This window comes from Zootoca vivipara, chromosome 6 (assembly GCF_963506605.1).
Source record: "Zootoca vivipara chromosome 6, rZooViv1.1, whole genome shotgun sequence".
Lineage (NCBI taxonomy): Eukaryota > Metazoa > Chordata > Lepidosauria > Squamata > Lacertidae > Zootoca > Zootoca vivipara.
The window spans coordinates 60993798-61017824 of record NC_083281.1 but is presented as its reverse complement, the minus strand read 5'-3'; the positions used below and the strand labels follow the sequence as shown (position 1 = coordinate 61017824).

At 43.1% G+C, this 24027-nt stretch overlaps 2 protein-coding genes across 7 annotated transcripts in view; one reads left to right on the top strand and one right to left on the bottom strand.

The window, feature by feature from the left end:
• The first annotated feature begins 1549 nt into the window (after positions 1-1549).
• On the top strand, positions 1550-9678 carry GINS2 (GINS complex subunit 2). The gene is made up of 5 exons (XM_035120012.2): positions 1550-1860; positions 4038-4152; positions 5813-5912; positions 7705-7831; positions 9542-9678. The coding sequence occupies exons 1-5, from the start codon at positions 1771-1773 to the stop codon at positions 9665-9667; spliced, it is 558 nt and encodes a 185-aa protein (XP_034975903.1). The 5' UTR covers positions 1550-1770; the 3' UTR covers positions 9668-9678.
• A 6587-nt stretch (positions 9679-16265) lies between these two features.
• The window catches only part of GSE1 (Gse1 coiled-coil protein), a 391224-nt gene continuing 383462 nt past the window's right edge, over positions 16266-24027 (bottom strand). For all 6 annotated transcript variants that reach the window (XM_035120003.2, XM_035120004.2, XM_035120005.2 and 3 more), the window contains 6 exons: positions 23609-23879; positions 22051-22158; positions 19478-19852; positions 17747-18013; positions 16536-16639; positions 16266-16400 (listed from right to left, as the gene is read on the bottom strand). In XM_035120003.2, coding sequence (XP_034975894.1) covers positions 16266-16400; positions 16536-16639; positions 17747-18013; positions 19478-19852; positions 22051-22158; positions 23609-23879 — 1260 coding nt within the window. The remainder of the gene's footprint in view (positions 16401-16535; positions 16640-17746; positions 18014-19477; positions 19853-22050; positions 22159-23608; positions 23880-24027) is intronic.

The following is a 24027-nucleotide window of genomic DNA, read 5'->3' as shown; positions in this document are numbered from 1 at the left end:
GAGGTCCTCGTGGTGGACCCTCGGTTGGGATGACGAGTTCGACCTGAATCCTTGCGCTGACCTCTCGGTGGCTTCGGTTGCCAGGGCCCCCCTAGGGCAACCTGGAATGTCAGGTCCTTCTCGTCCCTCAGGCCACCCACAAGGCGGTCGTGGAGCATGTTCTGCAGCTCTGTGAAGTTGCAGAGCTGGGCGGCCTGGTGGAGGGAGGTCACATACCTGGTTATGGTTTCTTCAGGGGCCTGCCACTTGCGTAGAAGGCATTGCGACACGTTACCACCAAGGGCTGTGGCAAGAAATGCCCCTTCAGCCGTTCCATTATCGCAGGTGTGAGGAGGACTCGGGTGATCTCAAAACGTTTCTTCTCCGCAGACGCTGAAGAATGTCACCCTCTTCTTGGCTGCGTCGGTGACGTCCTTTGCCTCCAGGAGGAACTGAAAACAGGTGGTGTCTCCTTCCCAGTCTCCTGAGGCTGGGTTGAACGGCATGAAGCTGTTGTCTGTTGCCATTCTGGGTCCTTGGGTCCCAGAGTTGTAGCCTGGATGCGTGGTGCGATTGCCAGTGGTGGCTGCAGTGCAGTACACAGCGGACAGCTCAGCGGGATCCCACTTTCGTTGCCAGTGAAATATATTCGGAGTTGCATAGTGATTTCATGCTCTTTATTGCAGCTCATAAAACAGTGAATCTCCCCACAAACCTCAGGCTATATATACATTATTTACACAATGTCTGATTGACTGATTCTGTTTCGCCCCTGGAGCTTGATTGGGCTGTTGCTGCAGGCCAATCAGGTTGTTGCATTCTAGGATCCTACCTGCCTATTGTTCTAGGATCCAAGCTTACTACATAACAGGTGCCAACTAAACGCCCCAGCCTCCTGGCGTGTAGGGTTGCCAGACTCAATAGAGGACAGGACTTCTGTGCCTGTAATTGCCCTGCTCTCTTTTGAGTCTGGAAACCTTAAAGAGAAACCAGAAGACCCTTTGTTTAATTTCCAAGCAAAGGGTCTGCTGATTTCTCTTTAAGGTTTGCAGACTCAAAAGAGAGCACGGCAATTAAAGGCACAGGAGTCCTGTCCTCTATTGAGTCTGGCAACCCTAGTGGCGTGCGAGTGAGGGGGTGGAATATCCAGGACTTTTCATAGGAAGGAGCAGCTGGGAGTGAACGGGGCTTGCTCTTGGTATCCAATCAGCTCCAGGGCTGATACCTCAGGCAGGGAATGAGCGCGGAAAGAAAAGTCGGAGACTTTCCTATCGTAGGGAGTAGGCGGGCGGCGCTCATGTGTTGCCTGAGCGACATGCGCCACTACCCGGGGGGCGGGGGCAAGAAGGGAGGATTGTGCGCGCGAGAACCTTTCAAATGAGGAAGATAGAGTAGTGGGCGGTGCTTATTTTCCCACACTAACCAATGAGGGGCTCCTTTAACTCAGGGCGCGAATGACCGCGCGAAAAAAAAGAGGCAGAGATTTTTCATACCGTAAGCGGTAGGCGGGGCCTTGCTTTTGCTCTCTGGCCAATCGCAGGCTCTACTGCCTCAGACGGGGAGAGGAAACTTTGCGCGCGCGAGAGACACTTACCTATAACAACGGAAAGTGCGTAGTAGGTGGGGCTTGTTTTCCCTCCTCAACCAATGAGAGACGTAGTCACCTCAGCGTTTCGTGGTCGCGAGCGCTGAGGCGGCGCGCTTTTTGCTTCTTCCGCCGTCTCCCCTCACGGTGCTCCTGGGGCGGTTTTGAGGCCTAGCTTCTGCAAAGACGCCTCTTTTCGTCTTCCGATGGATCCCGCCGAGGCCGAGTTCCTGGCCGAGCAGGAGCTGGTCACCATCATACCCAACTTCAGCATGGACCGGATTTACCTCATTGGGGTGGGTCGGCAGCGGAGGGAGCCCGGCTCGCGGGACGTCGGAGGCGGGTAGTCATGAAATGCCGACCGAGGTCGAAGTGTGAGGAAGAGAACATTACTGTATGGGATGGAAGCAAAGGGGATAAGAAAGAAGTGGGGCGGCCGGCGTGGGATGGGAGACCAGCGTTTAAAAGACGAAATAATGGAGCGGTGGGCGAGCCCTTGCGGTTAATTAATAGTAATGTTTTATTAACGGTGTAGTTGTGCTATATATTCCGCTAATAAGTACCCCGAACGAATAAAAAGAGGGCAGGGGAAAAGCACACCCGATAAGTTTTTTTTATTACTGCTTATACCTCGCCTTTGAATAACGCAGGCAGCTCTTGAAAAGAGGGAAGACGCCATGAAAAAACTCACGACTCTTAGCACTTTATGGAAACAACGCTTAAAAAATTAAGAATTTGAAATTGAGTAAGAGTCAACTTTATTATCATATTAACCAATAAAAAGTGAGCCTTACGCTGCTTTGGAAGACAGAGTTGTAGTCAACGAAGTGCTACTCAAGAGTAGACCCATTGAAATTAATGAATCCAAGTTGCATCTATTTATTGCCTTTTTAATTTCAGCAGGTCGTCTGTGCATATGACAAAGTTGGCTTGCAGCACTAATAAATCTGTTACAGCTTTATTTATAGTTTACTTTTCACCATGCAGTCCCAATACAAAGTTGCATACTGCTTTAAACAGCACACTAGCTGCATCGTGCTGCATAACAACACCAATAGATTGTAAACGCAAAACACAAAACCATCAGCAACACTCCAGAGTGAGTGGTACACTTAACTTGACCTTTGCTGGGGGTGGATGCAGCTCTAAAGCTCTGAAAGGAGTACATTCCACAACTTGGAGGCCACCCCAGAGAAGCTCCTTCCATGTACCACCACCCCACAAGCTTAACAGGATGGTGAAACTGCCTGCTGGGCTTTCCTGCAGATCTTAAGACAGGTTTATAAGGGAGGATGTGCTTTTTATTTTGGGATTGCAGATTGTTTCGGGCTTCATATGCCAGGGCAAGAGCCATGAATTGGGATGTCTTCCCTCCTTGGCATTGTGTTAAAACACACCTGAATGTTCCAGACCAGCAAATGGCTAAAACCTAAGCTGTAGAGTTGATCACATTTTCTGATGATCAGTTAAGCAAGGGCATTTGATTAGCAGCACCTGTCTGCTACTTAGCCTCTTAATTCCTATGGAAGCAGAAAGGGTGTACAGTACCTAGTTTTCCACACATCTTCTCCATTTTAACTTGATTTTTGTTAAATAAATAATGACACGGTGTAATATGTCATGTTTTGTTGTTCATCTGAGATTTTATTCACCTAATTTTAAGACCTGCTAAGGAACAGATGATTATTATTTTGACCTGACATGTAAAACCACAGAATTCAAAGAGCGTGTACTTTCTTTTCCCCAAGACTGTACTTGGGTGTTGCAAAACATATAGTATTCTCTTTTTGCTACAGTAGGGTAATAATGTGTGTTGCAGTTATTTATATCCCACATTTCAGGATAAAAATCCTTTGAAGGTGGCTTTAAAGAAATTCCCACAAGACAGTTTATTGTATTGTAGGGGAGACAGGGAACATGTTGATAATGACTTTGCCTGGCTCCCGTTTCTCCTGCAGTCCTCCATACATGGTCGTGTCTTTTGAATATATTAAAGAATAAACATACAGAAACAGAATTAAAAATCACAGATGAAATGAGGGAATGACCTATTTGTGGTCATTGATAATATAACTACTGTATATCTGAATGGAAACACATTGGCTGCTCCTGCAGTAGACCGTGCTGTGCTATATGGACCACTGACCAGCTTAAGTATAATACAGTATAGCTTTGAATTATTCCCTGAAAATTCAGCTTAGTCACTTCTTCCCAGAAATGAAGCCTAAACAAGCAGATAAAGAGATTAGAATTGCCAAAAAAGAACTTATGACTTTTCCTTGTGGTGGTATACATGCTTTGTATTCAAAAGGTTTGAGGTGTTATTCCTAAGCATCTCTAGACAGGGCTGGCAAAAACTCATGTATGAAACAGTGGAGAGTTTCTCCAATGCAGTGTCAAGTCCTTGAGCTACCAGTAGATACAGTTATACAAGGCAGCTTCTTATGTACCTCATTTTGAATGTCTCACTTAGGGGGACTTGGGTCCCTTTAATCCTGGGCTGCCTGTGGATGTGCCTCTCTGGCTGGCTATCAACCTAAAGCAAAGACAGAAGTGTCGACTTATACCTCCAGAATGGATGGATGTAGGTAAGAACTATCACCTGCAAGTAAGTTATTAACTGTGAGTGGCCTCTTGCAGGAGTTGGATCTTTGCTGCTTGAGTTGAAGTTACTGGTTCTCAATTGCTAGAAGATAATAATAATAATGATAATAATAATTATAATTATAATTTATTATTTATACCCCACCCATCTGGCAGGGTTGCCCCAGCTACTCTGGGTGGCTTCTGGAAGGATATTAAAATACAATAATCTATTAAACATTAAAAGCTTCCCTAAACAGGGCTGCCTTCAGATGTCTTCTAAAAGTCTGGTACAGTGGTACCTTGCAAGACGAATGCCTTGCGCAACGAAAAACTCGCTAGACGAAAGCGTCTAGCGATTCTTTGTTGCCTCGCAAGACGAAGCTTTCTATGGCCGCGTCTCGCAAGACTTTTTTTTTGCCGTCTGCCGTTTGATTCCACAAGACGAAAATTTTTGTAAGACGGCATGACCCGTGGAACAAATTATTTTCGTCTTACGAGGTACTACTGTAGTTGTTGTTCTCTTTGACATCTGGTGAGAGGGCGTTCCACAGGGCGGGTGCCATTACCGAGAAGGCCCTCTGCCTGGTTCCCTGTAACTTGGCTTCTCGCAGCGAGGGAACCCCCAGAAGGCCCTCAGCACTGGACCTCAGTGTCCGGGCAGAATGATGGGGGGGGGTGGAGACGCTCCTTCATGTATACTGAACCGAGGCCGTTTAAGGGTCAGCACGAACACTTTGAATTGTGCTCGGAAACGTACTGGGAGCCAATGTAGGTCTTTCAAGACAGGTGTTATGTGGTCTTGGCGGCCGCTCCCAGTCACCAGTCTAGCTGCCGCATTCTGGATTAGTTGTAGTTTCTGGGTCACCTTCAAAGGTAGCCCCACATAGAGTGCATTGCAGTAGTCCAAGCGAGAGATAATTAGAGCATGCACCACTCTGGCGAGACAGTCCACAGGCAGGTAGGGTCTCAGCTTGCGTACCAGATGGAGCTGATAAACAGCTGCCCTGGACACAGAATTGAACTGCGCCTCCATGGACAGCTGTGAGTCCAAAATGGCCCCCAGGCTGCACACCTGGTCCTTCAGGGGCACAGTTACCCCATTCAGGACCAGGGAGTCCTTCACACCTGCCTGCCTCCTGTCTCCCACAAGATCTTTAATTGCTTTTACAATTTGTTTACCTGGCTATCCATCCACATTTATCGCTGCATCTCAGCATAGGTTTTAAAATTTTTGATTGAACGTTACAGTTTCTAAAGTTCTTAACTTGTGTGTTTTCATGGCAAATCAATATGTTTGTTCACAAAGGTGTAGAGCAGTGAGATGATTGCTCATGTTAAGCACAACTCTACCTAACTTGCTTTGTGCTATTATCACACCAGGCTTTTTGAGTCTTGATGGAGAATGGCTTTGCAATAGAGGTGCTGATTCCTTTAGGAGCCCTAGTAGTACTGTTACCGAACTTGACACATGCTAGCTAGACTAACAAATTCCTGTTAATAGCTTTTCATTTCTGAAGCTCCTCTATGGGAATGCTGTCTCCTCTTGATGCAATGTATTGATGAAGTGGTTGTTCCTGCAGGATTTATTTCTGCTGGAAGCAGGAAATTACAGCATCTAGTTCTTTGTACTGTATACCATATCTCTTTTTGATCACTTTCTAGAAAAACTGGAGCAAATTCGGGATCAGGAGCGCAAGGAAGATACTTTCACTCCAATGCCTAGCCCATTCTACATGGAATTAACAAAGTTGTTGCTGAACTAGTGAGTGTTTATTGATTTATTTCAAAAATGTATCCTGATATTCCAATGCTTTTGCCTAGCTCAGGGTAGCTTACAGTTAAAAGCCAAATCATTCCATGAAAGGAATCCTCACTGGCAAGATTTCTAGTTGACAGTTCTAATATGAACAAACAATTCAAACAATTTAGGGTCACGTTAGATTTCATCTAGATGATGAGGAATTTTATATATAAGAATGACAGCCAGGAGGGAACATTAAATGAACATTGTCCAGAGTGCTTATCAAATGCAGATGTTTATGTCTATTAGTCTGCTTAACTTTTGTTGTAATGGCACTATATCTCTCTTCTGTAACCTTTAGCTTCAAAACCAGGTTGACACAGAGTTCAATATTCTCATATGCTGTAATGTAGAATTCAACTCATCCAGTGTTTTGCAGCTTCAGATATGGGGAAAATAAACAACTGCTGCTAGAAGCTGATGAATATTGCTTATGTCCAGCAATTTATGAAATGAGCATACACAGTGACAATTGTTCTTTAGTAGCTTTTAAAAAGTCATGCCACTGGTCCATTTAGCTCAGTATTTTCTGCACCGACTGGCAGTGGCTTTCTTATCTTGCTTATTTCACATTAATGTTTTAGATTCAGGTAGGTAGCCATGTTGGTCTGATGTAGTCGAAATATTTAAAAAATAAAAAAATTGTCCAGTAGCACCTTAGAGACCAACTAAGTTTGTTCTGGGTATAAGCTTTTGTGTACATGCACACACAGGTATCTGAAGAAGTGTTCATGCACACAAAAGCTTACACCCAGAACAAACTTAGTTGGTCTCTAAGGTGCTATTGGACATACAGTGGTGCCTCTTTAGACGAATTTAATGCGTTCCACGGGTCTATTCTTATAACGGAAAATTCACCTAGCGAATCCCATAGGAATGCATTGAATTTTTTTTTTTGCCCATAAGAACACATTAATTGAATTTCAATGCATTCCTATGGGAAACCGTGATTCGCTAGACGATTTTTTCGTAAAACTAATTCGTCTAGCGAGGCAACCTCCGCTAGAAAAATCCTTTAAGCGAAAATTTCGTCTTACAGGGCATTCGTTAAGCAAGGCACCACTGTATGTATGATATATATCGGGATTGTTGCAGCTACTCTTGAGTAAAGACGCTCCAGTCCGCTCTGTCTTTCAGAGTTTTATTGTGCATATTATTTACAGTGCAGAGATATCAGAAAACATGACTGCCTAGTCCGATTCAGAACCCGGCAATGGCTGCTTCCGGCTCTTCGGCCAGCATAAAAGCCTGGGCACCCCAAAGCGCCTCCCCCTAGCCCTGCGTGTGGGCACGCGCCTCAATTCGTGTGCTGGAAGGGGCTGCGTTCCTTCTCCCGTCCTTCGGCTGGAGCGTTGCAGAGGCTCTGGCACCTCACTGCGCTGTCCTTCCCCCTCTGGCCAACTGGGTCGGTGCCTAGGCTCTGACACGTCTGAGAGCCCTCTCTCCACCCCACTCCATTCCTCATTCCCTTCTCCTGACCCACTGCTAGTGCTGTCAGTGGGCGAAGTGCTGGTCAGGATGACTGGGGGAGGGTCCCTCTAAGGAGTCCCCCCCCCAACATGTTTTAATTAGTTTTAGAATATGTAGTGCTGTTTTAATATGTTGTGATGGTATAGTGGAAGGTAGTTTTGAAATACTTTGAAATACTTATAAAATATCTAGAGGTGCCAGGGACCATTTGCATGCAAAGCAGATGCTCTACCACTGAAGTAAAGTTCTTCACCCATTCTGAAAACTTTCCTTTCTCCATTAGTGCTGTGGACAATATTCCAAAGGCAGATGAGATCCGAACATTGGTTAAGGATACCTGGGACACTCGAATTGCGAAACTCCGGTTGTCTGCTGATAGCTTTGTTAGACAGCAGGAAGCTCATGCCAGGGTAAGAGGAATCTATGTTGAGCTGCTAATTTTTGTAGTGTAGTACATGAAAATATATGAGTACAGTCATACCTCATGTTGCGTCTGCTGCGGGTTGCGTTTTTCCAGGTTACGAACACTGCGGACCTGGAAGTGTTTACTTCCGGGTTTTGCCGCATGCGCAGAAGCATTCTGTGTGCTTCGCACATGTGCAGAAACATTCTTATCACACTTTCATGCATGCGCAGAAGTGCTGCTCGGGTTGCGGACTTTTCGAGGGTGTGAATGGCACCCCGGAACAGATTGGGACAGCAACCCGAGGTACCACTGTAGTGCATGTTCAAGCAGTGTGTTGTGGGAGTCATCTAAAATTGATAGTGAAAGTGGCAATGGATTCCTAGTTAGCAAGAAATGGCGGCAGCAGGTCTGCTTTTTGTTTTGATTGCTGCTCTTCTGACACTGATTTATACTTGCAAGCATTGTATAGTCTTTTGCATGAATGTTTGCAACTTTGCTTTGAATGTTATGAATCAACTGTGCACTGCATCTTTCTTATTGAATGATGATATGCATTGATCTTGCCATTATGTAGAGCACTAGAGAGCTCCAGTCAAATGCATGAAGCAAGCCTATTCTTGAAATACTTTTGTATATGTGCTCCCATAATCTGTATTATGTGAAACCACTCTATTTTCTAGTTTGGTTCCATATCAGGATGTTGGGACATATACTGTATAAACATCATGTATGTACTGTATGTGAAACAGTTCATATACTACAGCAGCCTTTCCCAATCCTGATGTTTTACCTACAACTCTCACCACATCCCTGTCTGTCAGGCTGGCTAGGACTGATGGTCTAAAACAGGCATCCCCACACTGCGGCCCTCCAGATGTTTTGGCCTACAACTCCCATGATCCCTAGCTAACAGGACCAGTGGTCGGGGAAGATGGGAATTGTAGTCCAAAACATCTGGAGGGCCAAAGTTTGGGGATGCCTGGTCTAAAACAAGGGAGCTAGGTTGGGGAAGGCTGCACTGCATGTGGCTGGGGTCCCATTACCTTCTCCCAAATTGTGTGAGCAAAAATTAAATGGAACACAACAACTGGACTGGATAAGAGGCTATCTTTGTTGTAGTCCATTTGGAATATTTGGGGATAATTTTCAAGGCTGAGAATTTAGGAGGAAATAAATGTATAAATCAGGCATGGGGTCCCATTACCTTCTCCCAAATTGTGTGAGCAAAAATTAAATGGAACACAACAACTGGACTGGATTAGTAGGCTATCTTTGTTGTAGTCCATTTGGAATATTTGGGGATAATTTTCAAGGCTGAGAATTTAGGAGGAAATAAATGTATAAATCAGGCACGGGGAACCTGTGGCCCTCTAGATGTTGCTCGATTCTACTACCCATCAGCTCCTGGCAATGTGTCCGTTTTCATGGATGATAGGAGCTGTGAGTCCCAACAATTAAAGGGTCACAGGTTTCCCATCCTTGGGGTAAATGAAACTAGGGGACCTCTTCCCTTAGTCAATAAAAACACCATCTAATCTTACATGCATAAATGTCACTAAGCCATGCAATTATGTGAACTAGAAACATACTTACTGAAACTATTGAGGGGTACAACCAGATTCTGCTATTCCTTACGTGATCAAATAGGTATGTATTTTTTTTTACAAATTTTGTGCATATTGTTTTGTAACATTTGTTCTTTCTCTCTTATAAGCTGGATAATCTGACTCTAATGGAGATCAACACTACTGGGGCTTTCCTTACTCAAGCTTTAGATCATATGTACAAGCTCCGTACAAATCTCCAGCCTGGAGAAAGTGCCCAGTCTCAGGACTTTTGACAACCGAAATCTTCCATGAAATGCATTCTGACGTTCTGCTTCTCAGCAGTTTTTCCTGAGCTTTAGGCAGCTGCCTCTGTGAAATATTGGTCTTCAGTACTCCTATAAGATTGTATTGAAGACAAAGATGATGTCAGGGGAAGTTTCAGTGTAACATATCCTCTTGTGGACAAATACTGGAAAACTAAGGCTGATCCAATCCGCCAGCAGCACAGGGGTTTGTATCTATCCTCAGCAATTGGGATGCACAGTCTTTTGTGACAATAGCTCTCTTCAGCAAACAGATGATCCTGTGCAACAGTCCTCTCAGCTCCTGTGTGACTGTCATTCCAAGATGAATTGGCTGCAACTCTTTGCAGTTGTCTTGCTACTTTGTTGGATTGCTTTACTCTCAGTCTAAAACTAGAAGAAAATGAATTGATCCTTCTCCACAGGACTCACTTCCTCAGTGGGCCCTTATTTTCAGAAGCCTCTGGGAAAGATGACAGAGTGAGACTATTTTAAACACCTGGCTGCACAGCACTGCTGTGAGCCTGCCTGGGGAGTGATAACCCATCTTTCCAGCAGGGCACTGTGTGCTTCCACTGTGATATCACTTACTGCAGTCTATTTGTCAACTGTCCTCAAGAGATAAAGGATCCTCTCTGGTTGCTTTGTCAGCAACCATTGAAGTGAACAGCTTTGTGTACGTATGTCTGCAGAAAGTGAGAACGTGCCTTGTTTCTGTTTTCCACAGAGTAAATTGATTTGTTTTGTGTACCTGCTTTTTATCTCTGCTGTAGACTCTTTGCTCTAAATTTCCTAAAGCCAGTCACTTGCTGGTCAGAATCTACCCCATTTTAATTGTGTAGGTATTCATTGGCTGATAGGACTCAGGCCCTCATCATACAGCGAGTGTTCCTACCTGTCTGGTTTGTAACCTTTTATAGCTGTTGGTATGGGCAGAAGGGAAGAAAATAATAAAGAGGAGTGTAGTCCAAATACTGTTATGTTGACACTTGGCAATGAGGCAGATTTTTAACTAGACTGCAGTAAAATGTACATTCTTTAGGCAGCAACACACTGACCTCTGCTGGCTGTGTGCAAGATACTTGATCATTAAAGTAGTTCTTCAAAAAGTATTGTGATTTTGTACTTTTTAGTGCAATGTTTGAATTTTTTTTTGTTTGAAATGCTTGATATTTTTATAATGCAGAGTCCCAGTGCAAGCGCAACCTGTTAATTTTTTCATTTGCAATATAAAAAATGTAGGAGAGGTTAAATTGGTTGGAAATTCACACCAACACTGAAGAAACTATGTAGTGACAAAGTAACATTATTGTTGATGTTGCTAGATGTTGCTTGTACAGTGCTACCTCGGTTTGCGACCACAATTGGTTCCAGGGAGCCGGCCGCTCCCTGCGGCATGCTTCTGCACATGCGCGAAGCGCCGATAGAGCGCTTTTGCGCATCCGAGCGCCGTGGAACCCGGATGTAAACACTTCTGGGTCCACGGTGGTCGGAAACCGAAGTGGTCTCTCCCCGAGGCGGTCACAAACCAAAGTTTGACTTCAACAATTTTAAACGCATACTACTTTAATCTGTAACATTCTTTGCCTTGTTTGAGGAATCCATTAATCATACTTCATGCAAAGTCATGATTTCTAACTGTTTGTTCCTTCAGTAGTATCTTCTGCTATACAGTGGTCCCTCGACTTACGAAAGACTCTACATCCGTAGGTTTCGACTTACGAACGGGACAAATGGCCGCACGCTTACGAATTTTTCTACATCCGAACAGAAACCGTTGGCGGCTTTAAATGCGGTTTCCTCGACTTACAAATTTTTCCGAATATTGTTTTCCTATGGGAAGCCGTGTTTCAACTTACGAGCTTTTCGACCTACGAATTCGGAACGGATTAAGTTCGTAAGTCGAGGGACCACTGTATTTTGTGCTCTCTAATATTACTTAGTGCTGACTTGTGAGCTAGTTCAGCTTAGTGCTAGCTTTTGGAATTCATGTCCTAGGGTGGCTGTGTATGTTCTAGCCCCTGCAAGTTTCTAGCTTGCCTGCTCATCCAAGTGGGGAATAATAAACTAGCTTAGTGTATAGTTGGAGCAATGGCAGTATGGTGCCTTCATAGTGAATACTGTATAAAATGCCAGATTGTGTTGAAAGGTTTGATCTGTGTCTTTAAGCATAGTTAACAGTTCAAATTTAAATTTATACACAGTCTGTGTAGTTTCTATCCACCACTGGGGCTGCTGGGAAAATAATCCTTTGTCATGATTTAGGAACATTTTATTTTTTGGATGTTGTCAGAAATTACAGCAATATATTCATAAATACCTAATTACTACATTCAACAAATATATTACATTACATTAAATTCAAACAAGTACACTTAAAACAGGTTTAATTTGTCTCACAGCATCTAAACTGCCCCAGCCAGTCTGGGCTTTATCCTCCTGCTCTCCCTTCATGCTCTGTGTTTAGTTGCTTGAGAAATTCTGCACCTCTTATAACAACCACCAGTCAGCATGGCCCTGGGGGCAACAGAGAGCAAATGGGGGTAGTCTTGAGAATTGAAGCAGTGGGCCAGAAAGTTGGGCACGGATGGGGTAGGTGGGAGAAGGAATTGACTCCCATCATTGTAGAAAAGAAGAGAATGTTTTGAAAGATGAGTTGCTCCAAGATGGGATACTGTAGTTTTCATACTAGCACCTCCTAACCTCTCTGCCTTCGTGTTTTTGTTTTTGCATTGTTTGAGGGAAAGACATACGTATTTCAGACAATGCAGGCTTGTTCTGAATGGGAAATTGTGACTGATCTGGCAGCTTGTGTACCACTGAATCTGGATTTGAATTCAACTCTGAGTTTGAGTAAGTGCACATTCATTATTTACTCTTGTATGTAGATATATAGAAATCAAGCCAATTGGCTCTAATGTGTGTCCTTAAACAGCACATGTTGGGCTTGTAAAAGCTGGAGCAGTGTGGTGCAAGCATCTTCCCATATAGTCTAGCCCACATTCCCCTCAGTTGAAAGAAAAAGATACACATAGTGCAATTACGTTTAGAAAAATGAGTGCAATGGCCTCCTCCTTTCTATGCCCATCTCCCCCTGCCCTGTCCATTGCCAACACTAGGATATAAAAACTGTAATCTACACTGACTTGAAAGACACTGCTACTGCAACAATTTGATAGACATGGTATGGAAATATCCAAATTACCCTCAGTTAACACTCAACCTTGATAGCTTGAAAGTGAATGTATAATTTTTTGGACAGAAATAAATTAGTAGAGCCATTAATGTTTTATCCCATCTTTGTTCCCGTAACACCTTCCTAATTAAACTATGACTTTCTACATTACCACCACTCCTTAGGTGTATCTGACAATGCCAGCTTGTTGCCTTCTGTCAATACTTCACATAAATACTTTACTCTGGTCATATATTAAAACCTGAATGGCCAGAATGAGCACTGAAAGTACTGTACTGCAAACTGAGTTTTCCTGTGGTCCCTTATTTTGATATTTTTCAGCTCACCTAAGGGGGTGCGACTAAAACAAGTTTCCAAGGTATAATTTTGTTTTCTGCTTTTTTGGCAAAACCTATTTTATGGAATGAAATAGTATTAACTACAATCAGGTAATTTTTTTTCTTTGAAGGCAAATGGGTGATAATGACCTAACATCATTCAGAGGGGGAAATATGAGTGACTTTTACATTTTTCTGCTCTTTTCTTTCATGCTCCAATAGAGCCGATTGTCTCAGTACATCAGGGAAGGATATTCAGAATACTATTACAGAAACTGGCAGCTTTAGCTGTTTGAAGGATCACTTGCTAATGTGAAAAAAATCTCTTTCTGCATTCAGGGAGAGGACATTGTGTCACACAGGTCCATAAATTTGCTCTAGGTTTCTTTCTTGTTATAACAGATAAACTTTCTTCTGGAGGCTGGTCAGGGCTTTGGTATTCTTAAGAGTTGCATAGAAAAGGGAATTGTGGCAGGTGTAGGTTTGTCACACAGTGGTGAGGAAACTGCACCAGCTGAATTTACTTCTAAGCAGCTATTTAAAAGGATAGAAGCATTGTTTTACTTTGCATCTGGCCACTGTAGAGTCCTACAAGAGCACACCCGCTTGCCTTTCATTGTCATTACTCGGGGAAAGAGAATTTTTAATAGCAACACCAAAAAGCATTGCACATCAGCTACTAAAATTATAAAATACAAAGAGGATGACAAAATTCAGTGAACCTTGACTATAAAGGTGCTACAAATCCCAGGGTTATATTATATTCCTGGTCAAAATATTGTGCTTTTGCCACTCATTCTGCAAGTATTGGTTGGTGAGGCCTTGAATAGTTAAGGCAAAGGGGAAACAATTTTAAACTTGGGAGGGGTGGGCCTTGCTTGTGTATATAATCCCCTCAAGTGTGAAAGATCAGTGCACCTTAAATAATGTGCCTGATCCTTTATAATATCGATTCTAGGCGTCCCTTAAAGGGACGTAGATTAATCTAACAGTGCTTCCATACATCACAAAAGACTGGTGTTGCCAGACTGATAAACAAAGCAAAGGGAGAACATGCTTTGTCAGGCAAGGCTTTAAAAATAAATGCTTTGATCTTTTTTAGAGCATGTTTGCAGACCAACTATCAGTTGGTGAATGGATGTCTGGCTTATCCACCTTGTCTTTAATTTCTAGTGCTGCCAATTTAAAATTTAAATGCATGGATTATAAGGAAGAGTAGCAAAACCACCTGCTAGGACTGTGTATGAAAATGTTGTTTAATACTTAAATATGGAAATAAAACACTAATCCAAACTAGCTCTTGATAACCAGTCAGAGGACTCCTAAATTTTGGCATGAGCTATATGGGCTAAATAAGACTAGAGGTACCTATTCAAAAGTCACACATGGTCTTAGTGGGACATTAATGACTTGAGTAAAACTCTTTTTTTAAAAAAAAATCTCTCTTATCTGGGTTTAGTACAAGGCTGAGGGCCCCCAACACATGGGACCTATTTTTAGTGTATGTGACCCTCCCGCTGCAGGAGTGCATGGCATGTGAATAACATGACCATGTGGGTAAGCCAACTGAATGCTATGCAAAACTGCACTGGCAGTCAGGTGTGAAAGACCCATGAAATCTACCCTCATGGTCTCAGGTACACATGCATTCTTGTGGAATAGGGTCACACTGTGCCAGAAGTAGCTTATGTGCTACTGGGTCTGTATATGAAGCAGGTTGGAAACAGACAGCTTCAGTCACAGGTCACAATATTTTTCTTCATTTGTATTAACTGTTTGCTGTTTTTGGAATAATGTTTCCTTCTTTGGAAGCCTCACATAATTGATGCTGCTAGTGCTACAATTTTGAGTGGTGTTGGTTAAATGAACAAAGCCAATTATTGTCGATTAACGTAGATAGTGTAGTCCCTAAGATCATCTCTCAATGGCAATGGATCATATGACATCCAGTATTCCAAGTGCTTGAAGAAAAAAGGGGTAGCAGGGCAGGGGAAAATGGGGAAAAGAAACTCCAGTTGCGCAGGAGAATTTACTGTACCAGAAGCTGGTGCTATGCATCGCAAAATGCCTAAGTGATAGCACGTGCCCCAGTGGAAAGCTTTTTCCTTAAAATTCTTTTTTAAAAAACATTTCAATATTTTTTCTTGTCCTGACCAGCAGCAGTACAAACACTAAAAGCAAGCTATCTTTTTGCCAAAAAGAAAAAAAGCAGAAACATATTGAAAATGGCAAGCTTTTTATAACAATAATTAAAGTAATAAAAACATACAAAACATTTTTAAATATATACACAGTACAAGGCTGAAGCACCTTTTTCACTCTTTTAATTGCAAAATCTTTGTATGAAAATTCTACCCACTGGGGTACATAATCTTTGTGTGTTGTATGTATATCACTGTTCTGTACATCCTCCCCTCCCCAGTAATAAAAAGGTACCTTCAGTTTATTTATTCACTTTTATTTTTCAAGTGAAATGCATTTCCAGCAAAAGCTGATAGATGCATGGGAAGTCAAGTTTGGAAGCTGCATTTTCTTCTGCCAGGCCTACTACTCTGCAGATAATTTTTTCTGTATCCAAAATATTGAGTTCATTCTAACAAAAACTGATGTGTACCTTGTCTCCTCTTGGATTGAGAAACTGTATTTCAGAAATAAAATGGGCAGATTCCAAAGTATAGCAATTGAACTTATATGGCAACAAAAAGGAGCATATGTATGGAGATAATCCTGGCCCCTTCAACGAGAGATGGATGTTAGTGTCATTGGTGGAATCTCTGGATTAAAAACAGTATTTTAAAAAGGCAGAAGAGGAAGCAGAAGGAAAATAACCCTTTCAAATTTAACCAAAACTAGAGTCCTTCTAAGCAAGTTACTTGCAGGCTTAAAAAGATTCAGTTGCATCTTTTCAAGAGATGGGTTTGGATTTTCCTGGATTCCACGGTCCATTGCTCCATGCATGGCACATTCTCTTTTATTTTTTAAGCTTCAAACCTCCCAGTGAAAAATATTAAATATTCCAGGTAATAAAATAGATTATTATTTCTATACTATATGTTCGGCCTAGTACAAGGGAATGTCACCTGGGATACCCCTTGAAGTAACTTCTAGACCACTGCATTGCAGGCAACGCAAGGCACTTTCTCAAGTGATCTAGTTCGGCCTGAAGTCGTTCCCTTTCAGAGACAATCTTCTGCTTCTGGTTCCTTAGTTCCTGCACAGGAAGAGAAGAGAGGTTTCAAGTAACATGGTTTAGTATAACCACAATAATGGATTTTGTTCCTGAAGCACAGAACAGAAAAAAACGACATTAGAGCTGAGATGCAATTGGTGTTGAATCCATACTCACCGTCATAGCGTGCGATAGTTGTTCTGCAGTCAGACTGAGATTGTAGTGCTGGGCCTCCAAGCGTCTGCACTGGGTTTGCAGCACTTGTCGTTCCAAATTTTGCTCTGGAATCAAATTTAGACAATTTGTCACTTTTCAGTACCAGGCTAGGTGCCTGACAAACTCCTCATGCAAGAGGCCTGGTTTGTATATCACACTAAGCCAGACCACGGCTCAGTGCAAATGCATGAGCATGCAGGCTCCTAGAGAGAAGAATGTGGCTGTTTTGTTCCTTCCCTTGGTTGTTTTGCTGCTATACTAACCCATGGTTTGGCTTATTGAGTCATATGAACCCACATTCAGACAGCATGGTAAGCCAAGCAGTGGCTCTCTTGGGAGCTTGCATGCTTGCACTATGCAATCAGACCAGTGAAACTGAAGTAGAGAGCACCTGTAGTCTGTATTGACCTACTGTAATGTATCTTGAAATTTGCCCTGTCTTAAACTATGATAGATGCTTCTCGAGAAATGAAGGGCACTGAGGAACTTAAAGTAGTACAGTTGAACGTATTGGCTCCCAACCGCCGAAAACCTGGAAGTAAATGCTCTGGTTTTCAAACATTTTTCAGAAGCCAAATATCCGATGCAACTTCCACTTGAGTGCAGGAAGCTCCTGCAACCACTCAGAAGCCACGCCTCAGTTGCCGAACATTTCCAAAGCCGAACGAGCTTCCAAAAAGGATTACATTCGACAACCGAGGTTTGGCTGTACAGTGGTATCTTGGTTTACAAACAATCCCGTTTACGAATGCCTCTGTTTACGAACGCCGTGGACCTGGAAGTGTATACATCCGGGTTCCGCGGCGTCGGATGCGCAGACGTGATCTGCGCAGCTCGCACACACGCAGAAGCGTGCCTTCGGGGAGCGAACGCCTGTGTTTATTAACGCCTCCGTGGAACGGATTGCGTTCGTAAACCGAGGTTCCACTGTATAAGAAATCTCTTAACATAAAAGGAAAAACTGATCCTAGGCAACTTTGTGTCCACAAAGCACAGGGTGTTTCTTACAAAATACTCTTCTGATCTTGACAAAGAACACATAAGCATATGTTCACACAGGAATAGCTAAGATTGGAGCAAAGTAAACAGCAATAACCTGCTCCAACTTTTTTCCTTTTGCATCACTGGGAAACAACTTGAGGCAAGGGATCTCCTGAATCAGTGCAGCTTACCTTCTATATGTTCTTGGTAAGCCTCAAAGATGGCTTCAATCCCCTGCCATTTGGGTCTGGGATACTCCTCTTCCTCCTCCTCCTCTTCCTCTTCCGAGTCAGAGACCTTTTCATGCTCTGGGGGTATGAAACCCTTATGCTGGGAGTCTTTCTGGCCATTCTGCTGTGGCAGAGACACCCAACTTGAAGTCTGCAACTCCGGAATGTTATAATGAATGGAGGAATCAACTTTGTGGTTCTGCTCTGCGGAGTGTGCCACTGCATTTCCTAGAAGACAGCATTGCAAGAGGTAAAACATCTGCATTGCATGTCCCTTTTGACTTAATTTCTGTGTTAGGACCAGCTGTGCTCCAACTTCAAAATACTTATGTTAATACAAGGTAAGATGGTTGAAGTATATTGCTCACCTCCCCACTTACATATCAAGGGTGTGGATTACCCATACTCTGGAGAAAATACACAGTTGCTCTGGGATGAGAACCAGGTGGTTGTAAGCACCTGCACCCACAGCTAAAGCAAATGAAGAAGCCTAGACACATACACTGCTGGGGAAAGCAAATTCTCTGCAAGAAGTAATTTTGCATCAAGCTCTTCCATATCACATTAACCCATCCTTGCAATTTGCTCCAATATTTGTGCAGAATAAGTTCCAACTACAATTATATGTATCACCCACAAGGAGCTATTAAAAGCAAGACCCAAATGATGGAGTCCACACACACTCGGGGGAAGTGTAAAGAAAATAAAAAGGGAAACCATTTAGGAATTATGGGGAGGGGGAAAGACCAAAAGACTTGTCAAGGTCACAGAGCAGTCAGAGGTAGAGAAGAATTTAGGAGTTCAGATGGCCAAGCTTAAATTAAGTGCCCAAGAAATATCCCACCACCTCTTTCAAAATAGGACTGCTGAAAGGGACGTTAACAGTTTTAACAATTTCTACTCAAGATGTTATCTCAGGAAAGGTATGTCACCAAGATTAATGCTCTGTATTCAGTACAAGAGACGTTTTCAGGGGATTTTACTATCTCTCAGACCTAGTCAGTGAAAACATTTATGGCCCATACCTTCAGCTGCTGAATTGGTGTCTCCTATTGGCTGCCTTAATTTTTTTATTTCGTTTTTGACTAACAGCTGCTGCCAACACACTGTAGCAACTTTATATTCTGCACTTCTGTCCACTGAAATTAATGAGCTTTTCACTTATGTCAGCTGTATTTCCTGGGCATTTCATGAAGTTATATATTTACTACTGCCTACTGAAAAACATTCAGGCTATTCTAGCAAGAGAAGCAAATGATAAAATATTAAATGTCTGTAAACAGTTTTATGTGGGCATACAACATTTGTTCCAAGTATGAATTCGGTTGAAATCTATACCATGCACTGATTGTTCCAAGTGTGAATTGGGTTGAAATCTATACCAGGCACTGATTCTATTCCCCATAATGATCACTATTTTTTTCCCTATTTGGAATGCACTACGCATTGAACGTACTTCAAGCAACTATCCCCACAATGGCTTTACTAAACATTGAAACTGGATTGTGTAGAGTCTTGGCCTATCTAAAAGGAATCCATGTAAAATCTGTATATCCGAAACTTGAAGTATGCAAGAAGCAAGGAAACCAATCTCAAAAACTGACCCTCATAAGCTGAAAGTCCCTTATCACTCAATCACATATATCTCTGGCAGGATGTTGGCACTACTTGCCCCCTACAAGCTGTCATTACCTTTGTGTTTCTGCAACGCTTTCTGTGTGGACTGCAACACAGACTCGTGGAACTGATGTGCAAACTCCTCAGCTATAAAGGGCTCCCATGGCTTGTTCTTCCCATTCATACTGTGTGATAACGGCACAGGGATGTCCTTCGGCAAAGAACCTCGGACATAGTTAAGGATGCTCAGGCTTTTCTTGGCTGTGTGCCCATCACTCAACTTAGGCTTCTCTGCGGAGATAGGAGCATGCTCCTTGGACCTTGGAAACTCATGCGGTCGCAGCTGTTCCATTCTGCTGGGCTCAGCTGTCTTCTGAGAGTCTGGCAGCGAAGCAGCAGCAATGCTGACTGGCTTCTCTGAATCCACAGCAGTTTGCTGTACTTGTGGCTCTTTGGGAAAGAAAGAAAAACAAAGTCACTCAGGGCAGCCACAGTGCTGTTTCAGTATAAATTCCCTTTGTCAAGAGTTGTGTGACTGAACAAAAGGGTTCTGAAAAACAAATTACCATTTTGCACTCTGTGGACTTAATGTTAATTCTCTGACATAAAGGAGTAGAACACAAACGCTCCTTCAGTTGGGATGCATAACTTGGGTGAGTATTTGTTTCTTTCTTAATAGCAGACGCTTCCAAAGACCTCTTACAATGCCTTTATGACATATTGTCAAGTGCAAATTGGGACTTGTACTCAACTGACATGTTATCCCTTGGTTGCTCTGCTCCAAGAATACTGCAAAATTTACCTATAAGACTCTCTTTGAACATGGGAGGAAACAACTTCACTCAAGGCAAGCAAATCTGTGTGCACAAATAAGCTGCCTCATTTGAGGAAGCGTGCTAATGTGAGGTTAACATATTGTTACAGATCTACCATTAGGGTAACAGTTTGGGGGTGCAAGGGCACTCAGAACTGCTACAGTTAGTGAATGTTGGAAATGAATAAAGGGGTAGAATTTAGCTGATTTTTTTGGAATATGGCAGACATTAGATTTAAATTACAGGCTGAATGCGATTAGAAGGAGAGTTAAGTGCCAGACAATTAAAGAACAATTGACCATGCAGGTGCTGTCCTTCCCCCTCCACCTGCAGCTGTGTGTTAGCAGAAGAAATGGCAGTGTTGGGAGGGGGAGGTTACAGGAGGTGTGACATCACACAGGAAAAATGTGTCCTGTAAAAAAACACAAAAACAGGTCTGGGGAAAGGGGGTGGGTGAGCAGATGGAAGGAGAGGGTTTTTTTTTGTTTTGCAAGGTGTGCTGGCAACAAGAAGGAGGAAGTTGGGAAGAACAACATGAAGCACTGGCTGGAGGAGGTTGCATCAACAGACCGGGAGCCATGACTGGCTGCTGCTTTGGGCCCAAGCTTGCTGTAGCTATCAGAGGAGTCATGGGGGATGCTCTTTGGGTATAGTAATAAATTATTATTAATAAGTTTTATTATTCCCCAGCCACCCTCGGCGGCTTCCAACACACACAAAAACATAATAAAACATCAAACATTAAAAGCTTCCCAATACAGGGGCTGCCTTCAGATGTCTTTTATAAATTGTATGGTTATTTATCTCCTTTACATCTGATGGGAGAGCATTCCACAGGGATGCCTGTTTCCCTGTAACTTCACTTCTCTCAGTGAGGGAACCCCTCCATTGAAGGCTTTAGGTGTAAATATGTGTAAAATAAAACATTTCTTAAAGACACTAGTCTTGTTGTGCCTTGATTTCCCAATGGAAACACAACCCTAGACGAGTGCCTGCAACTCCCTGGAATCTTCCTACTGCTTGGCAGAGATGGGGTGGTGGTGGGGTGGCTCATAACCTCTGTAAAGCCCTGAACAACTCGAGACCAGATTACTTGAAAGACTGCCCGCCCTTGTAGAGCTCTGTACATTCACTTAGAAATTATACTCTGCACCCTACACAAAATAATAGGGCAGTGACAAAATGGGTATTTTATACTTTTTAATTAGTTTTAAGTTTTATTTTTGTTTTAATGGATATTTTTACACTGTAGATAGCTTACACTGCTTATAGATTTTTGAAATATTAAATGTTTTAGAAAGGCTTTTAAATAAAATAAATAGATGCAAATACCTCCCCCCCAAAGCTGTGTGAGCACTATACTGCAGGGCAGGAAGTTACATGCAACCCAGCCCCCCTGAGCTTGCAGCTTCTGGCATGTGCCTATTGTTGGGTTATTTAAGAAGCAGTTGGAGATAATGAGACACAAGAGGCACCCCCCCCCCCTTTGAGGTTTCTGTAAAGTCTGGCGGCAGCTGCAACTCATTTTATACATACTTGGAAGTAAGCCTCATTGAAATTAGTGGGGCTTACTTTTGAGTAAATGTGCACAGGTTTGTGTTGCAGATCCAGTTCTTGGAAGCACACCACATGCTCTGTTTTGGCAGACAAACAACACTCCTGTAATCAGGCACTCAAAACGTCTCCGTGGACTTAATCTGCCTGGTTTACCCTAGCAGAAAGTCACAGACAAGGATAATCAAGTCCACTGGGACATCTTTCAGCCTCAAGAAGCCCCAGCCAAGAAGGCATCAATCCCTTACTATCACACAGTTGCCATTAATAGCCACTTACCAGGTTGCACACTACTAGGACTGTCCCGTGGGGAGGTTTTCACTGATATTGCTGTGGAGGCACTTTTTTGTTTCATGGCATGGAACATCTCCACCAGCTTCTCTTTATCTGAAAGATGAGAAGCAGTGAGCAAAACTAACTTGCTCAGAGGCGAAATGAAAGAGGCAGGACTGATACACAGTCCCAGAAAGCAGCTCTCTCCAGTCCTGGTTAGTAAAACCTGTTCGTTTTTTGCTCTTGGCTCTTAGTAAGAAAATCTAACACCACATACTTTCTCAGAATATATACTACAATTTTTAAGAGTTACCAAAGCATCACACACATACCATCACTAATCCTCACAACTGTGCTATAAAGGCCTGTATTTTATTGTATTTTTTTTCTAATTTAAGACACATATACTGCTTAATCATTAGCATTTCTATGGGGTGCACATAAAAAATAACCTTCATGGAAAATAAAACAACAGAAATTCATTGCAAAAACCAAACTACCTTAAAATGCCTGCTGGACCAAGAAAGCCTAAGTCATGTGCCTGACATTTTAGCAAGGAAGATGCCCGTCTAATCTCAGTTAGAAGGGATTTCCACAGGCTTGGATCCACAACAGTGAATGCATGGCTTCTAATAGTTATAAGCCATGCATCTGAGCCATGGGGGAACACTAACAGAGACACCCCACAAGAGTTCAGTGATTGGGTAGGGATATAAGGGATCAGGCAGTCCTTAAGATAGCCTGGACCTAATTTGTTAGGCTCAGCAGCATATGGGCAGCTGGTACAAGCTTTTAAGCACCAGAGTACTGAGTTCAAAGGATGCGGGTGACGCTGTGGTCTAAACCACAGAGCCTAGGGCTTGCCGATCAGAAGGTCGGCAGTTCGAATGCACGCGACAGGGTGAGCTCCCATTGCTCGGTCCCAGCTCCTGCCTACTTAGCAGTTCGAAAGCACGTCAAAGTGCAAGTAGATTAATAGGTACCGCTCCGTCGGGAAGGTAAACGGTGTTTCCGTGCACTGCTCTGGTTCACCAGAAGCGGCTTAGTCATGCTAGCCACATGACCCAGAAGCTGTATGCCGGCTCCCTCAGCCAGTAAACTGAGATGAGCGCTGCAACCCCAGAGTTGTCCACGATGACCTAACGGTCAGGGGTCCCTTTACCTTTACAGAGTTCAAGCTCTTAAGACAATGCCGTGTAACAACTGCAGGGCAGCGGCAGGATTTGGCACTAGACAAAGGCCAGATCCACAGTTTTCCTTTAGTTGTAATGTGGGTTGCTTCTGGAAGATGAGGCTTTGAGATGTCAAGTGGCCTACAGTCCAATTTCCAAGAAGCCATTTCACATGACACTTGACCCTCATATACAAGTTTACACAAAAGTGCATGATTTTTTTCTGCATTCTTTGGACACACTGGATTGCAGACTGCAGTTTGTTCAACAGATTCCAGGAGGTACAGAATTGAGATGCTCCTCTGTATGGCCTTTGAACTTACCAGACCCACTTAAACTTCCCTCACACACTGGAAGATCTTCTACCTATCTTCCCACAAACCAATACTCACCTTTCCGTTTCTCAGCAGTGATGTGGGTTAAATTGAAGGTGGTAAGGAATCGCTTCTTCTCCTCAAAGTTTGGGCTGTTGTTCATTTCATCAGGGCTGTAACGTGTTGAGAGCACAAAACGAGGAGAGGGTGTCTGGCGTTTATTCTGGACGCTAGGTGGCGAGGGGCTCCTCTCTCGCAACATTCTCCGCCGTTTCCTCCGCTTTTGAGTCAGCAGCTCCTCCTTCTGTTGTTGGGTGGTCAGTCCAAAAAGCTGTAGGAACTCCAGTTTCTGGAAGAGCGTAACAAAGGAGGGATGCTCATTGAGACTGTTTCTCCTGCTTAAGGGTATACATCAAGCAGTGTTTCCACGATATTAGTTCTAAGGTGGGGTATGTGCTATCATTTTGTTTAAAGAAACCACAGGAAGTCTGCATTGC

Coding starts and splice junctions, on each gene's coding strand:
- GINS2 (XM_035120012.2), top strand. CDS start 1,771: ATGGATCCCGCCGAGGCCGAGTTCCTGGCCGAGCAGGAGCTGGTCACC. Junction 1,861..4,037: donor ACCGGATTTACCTCATTGGG/GTGGGTCGGCAG, acceptor TGTCTCACTTAG/GGGGACTTGGGTCCCTTTAA. Junction 5,913..7,704: donor ACAAAGTTGTTGCTGAACTA/GTGAGTGTTTAT, acceptor TTTCTCCATTAG/TGCTGTGGACAATATTCCAA.